Here is a 3,361-nt window from a genome sequence, read left to right as displayed (position 1 = left end):
GCCCCACTTTCTTTTGGATAGATTTTTTCCTTGTGTTCATTTTTTTCAATGGATCAGGTATTTGTACATTTATAGACATCGCATCCAAGGTTGAGGTGCCATCCGGAAAAGACCCCTCATCAGACCGTGTCAGACGAAATTTACCTCTGATCAGACCATTCCAGATCAATGTAACCACTGATCAGACTAATATGCGCTCAAAACATCGTGTGCGCTTGAAATGCGCTCGAAATTGTCTCTGATCAGACCTTTCCAGACGGAAAGGACCTCTGATCAGACCAAAATCAGACCATTGTCCAGACGATTATGTGACCATGGCCCAGACCAATTCAAGACCATCGTCCAGACGATTCTGCGCTCAAAATCACTTCTGATCAGACTTTTGTGCGCTCAAAAGTCACTCCTGATCAGACTATTGTGCGCTCGAAATCACCTCACCGCACAAATTTTGTTATAATATATTCATTTCAAAAAAATTGATGTTTGCATTGTTAAGTGCATCTAAGGAAAAGACCAGTCTAAAATGGTATTGTTGCTCAAGAAAACAAAAACTCAACTTCTGAGAAAAAGTTTATTTAGTATACATTAGCGCATATTTCGAACTCAATGGATGAATTTAGACAGCTTTCCCTATAAAACGTCGTATTCTACAGTTAAACACAATTTTCTTGTAAGGGAACCGGCATGTTCAATCAACTGGACACCTTCGGTTCTGATCAAAGACATCACGTTTTAGATGTGTCTGTGATCCGAATGCTACTTTTTGTTGCCTTTTGGCAGAGTCAGCATCTCTCGTTAAAAAAATACAAAAAAAAATAAATAAAAAAATTCCGCTCGAAATGATCTCTGATCAGACTAATGTGCGCTTGAATCTGCCTCTGATCAGACCAATCCCATCCTGAAGTAACCTCTGATCATACCATCCCCAGGCACTCTGTTAGACCCAGGCACTCTGTAAACACCAACAGCAGCAATACTTGTGTTGTTAAGGCCTAGTTCAAAAAGAACAAGTTCACATGCATCGTTGAATACATCTTTCTTCAGAGTACATACAATGTCTTCATGATAAAATAAGCAAATGCCGCCACCTGGTCTAGCCAGACGGGGACAACTACAGTACAGGTACTTTGGAGGACAGCATTGTTGTAATAGAAAGCAATCAGAACTGTTATCAATAATCCAAGTTTCAGTGACTAACAGGCAATTTTAGTCACTGAAACTTGGATTATTGATAACAGTTCTGATTGCTTTCTATTACAACAATGCTGTCCTCCAAAGTACCTGTACTGTAGCTGTCCCCGTCTGGCTAGACCAGGTGGCGGCATTTGCTTATTTTATCATGAAGACATTGTATGTACTCTGAAGAAAGATGTATTCAACGATGCATGTGAACTTGTTCTTTTTGAACTAGGCCTTAACAACACAAGTATTGCTGCTGTTGGTGTTTACAGAGTGCCTGGGTCTAACATCACTGTGTTTTTGGACACCATTTCTGTGTTCATGGAAGACATTATTGTGTTGTACGAGAAAGTTATTGTCTTGGGAGATATCAACATTCATCTCGGCACTGGCGCTCCATCAGAAAGACTCTGGTTGTCATGGCTAGAGGAACACTGTCTTGAACAGTTTGTGAACGTTCCCACACACACTGCAGGAAATATCCTCGATCATGTAGCAGCGACATCATCACTTACAGTAAGCAATCTTGTTGCTGATAACTTGCTAACATCAGACCATTATGTCATATCGTTCTGTGTCTCTGTGCCCTGGGTTGCGGAGTAGAGGAGGCAACTTATTGCGTTTCGGCGTTGGAAATTGTTTTGCATTGATTCATTTATTCAATTTCTGCATTTTGAAGACACGTTCCAGGCTGTAGATTCTGCTTGGAGTGCGTTTCTATTTGTTATCGAAAAAGCTTTAGATCAAGTAATCCCGAAACGCACCAAGTGGTTCACGTCACACAATTGTCCCTATTTTGACGACGAGTTGAAATTTCAGAAGAGACAGAAGAGGAAATGTGAGCGCGCATTTAGGAAGACTAAAAGTAGTGACTCACTTTTGTCATTTACGCTTGCAACTGATGAGTACTATCGCCTGTTATTAGTCAAAAAAGGCGAGTACATTAGCTCAACCATTTCCAGCACGTGCAAGAAGCTCAAGTCTAAAGCGCTCGCTTCTTTGCTTGGAGAGAATCACCGTTGTTTACCAAAAACTCATGGATCAGCGAAAGAATTGGCGAATTGTTTCAATAGTTTCTTTCTAGCCAAGGTTAAGAAGTTGGTTGAATCAATTCCTACGTCAGACTTTCCCACTTATTTTCTGTCGCCTACTTCTCAACTTGATTCTTTTATGACAATAAGCAGCGAAACTTTACTTCATTATGTCAACCAAGTATCGAATTCTAGTTGTCCAAAAGAGCCGATGCCACGATTCAAGACAGCTTCTTTGCATTTTTGCGACTCTTTGTTATCTCTTATTAATATGACGGTTAGATCAGCGCGTTTCCCCGAGATCCTGAAAATAGGCTTCGTTGTCCCTTTGATAAAAAAGCCTTCGCTGGATCCGGAGAACTTGAACAATTATCGACCAGTTACTAATCTCCTATTTCTGTCCAAAGTGTTAGAATTAGTTTTATTCGAGCAGTTGAAAACATACTTGGAGGTTAATTCTTTTTATGGCAAGTTTCAGAGCGCTTATTGCCGAAGACACTCTACTGAGACAGCCCTGACCAGAATCTCTAATGATTTATTGGGCTACTTGGACTCGGGATTTTCTCCTCTTTACGTGGGTCTAGATCTTTCTGCAGCTTTTGATTCGATTGACCATCATTTGTTACTTCGTGTTTTGGAGATGCGTCTCGGTGTCCGATCTGACGCCTTGAAGATGCTAGAGAGTTAACTGATAGGACGTACTCAGTGTGTTTATCTTGATGGTGTCTTTTCTGACGAATCCGATGTTTTGTATGGTGTTCCCCAAGGTTCCATCCTAGGACCCGTTTTGTTTTGTTGCTATCTGCTGCCACTTGAAGATCTATTGTTACAAAGGAACATCGGTTTCCACATGTATGCCGATGACACAGTTCTATATTTTCTGTTCACTAGTCAACAAAATTTTGACGATACCATGAACCAAATTACTACTTTCTTTTCAAGTTTCCGTCTGAAGTTAAATAAAGACAAGAGTGAGTTTTTATGGCTTAAAAAACCTGACAAAGGAACCGTGACTGTACCACCGCTTTCTATACCTTGTGAAACTGGATTATCTTTGTCTGTTAAACTCCTGGGTGTTCAATTCGATCAGAATCTCTTGATGGAGAAGCAGATCAATCGTGTTGTGTCTTCCTGCTTTTTTAACCTTCGCA

At 40.5% G+C, this 3,361-nt stretch overlaps 1 protein-coding gene across 1 annotated transcript; it reads left to right on the top strand.

The window, feature by feature from the left end:
• The first annotated feature begins 1,078 nt into the window (after window positions 1–1,078).
• On the top strand, window positions 1,079–2,898 carry LOC142348064 (uncharacterized). Its single transcript, XM_075399230.1, has 3 exons — window positions 1,079–1,122; window positions 1,452–1,695; window positions 1,870–2,898. The coding sequence occupies exons 1-3, from the start codon at window positions 1,079–1,081 to the stop codon at window positions 2,896–2,898; spliced, it is 1,317 nt and encodes a 438-aa protein (XP_075255345.1).
• The last annotated feature ends 463 nt before the right edge of the window (window positions 2,899–3,361 follow it).

The sequence above is a fragment of the Convolutriloba macropyga genome, chromosome 10 (assembly GCF_964194025.1).
Source record: "Convolutriloba macropyga chromosome 10, txConMacr16.3, whole genome shotgun sequence".
NCBI classification, from domain to species: Eukaryota; Metazoa; Xenacoelomorpha; order Acoela; family Convolutidae; genus Convolutriloba; species Convolutriloba macropyga.
The sequence above is the reverse complement of the archived record's forward strand: the minus strand, read 5'-3'. Positions and strand labels throughout refer to the sequence as shown.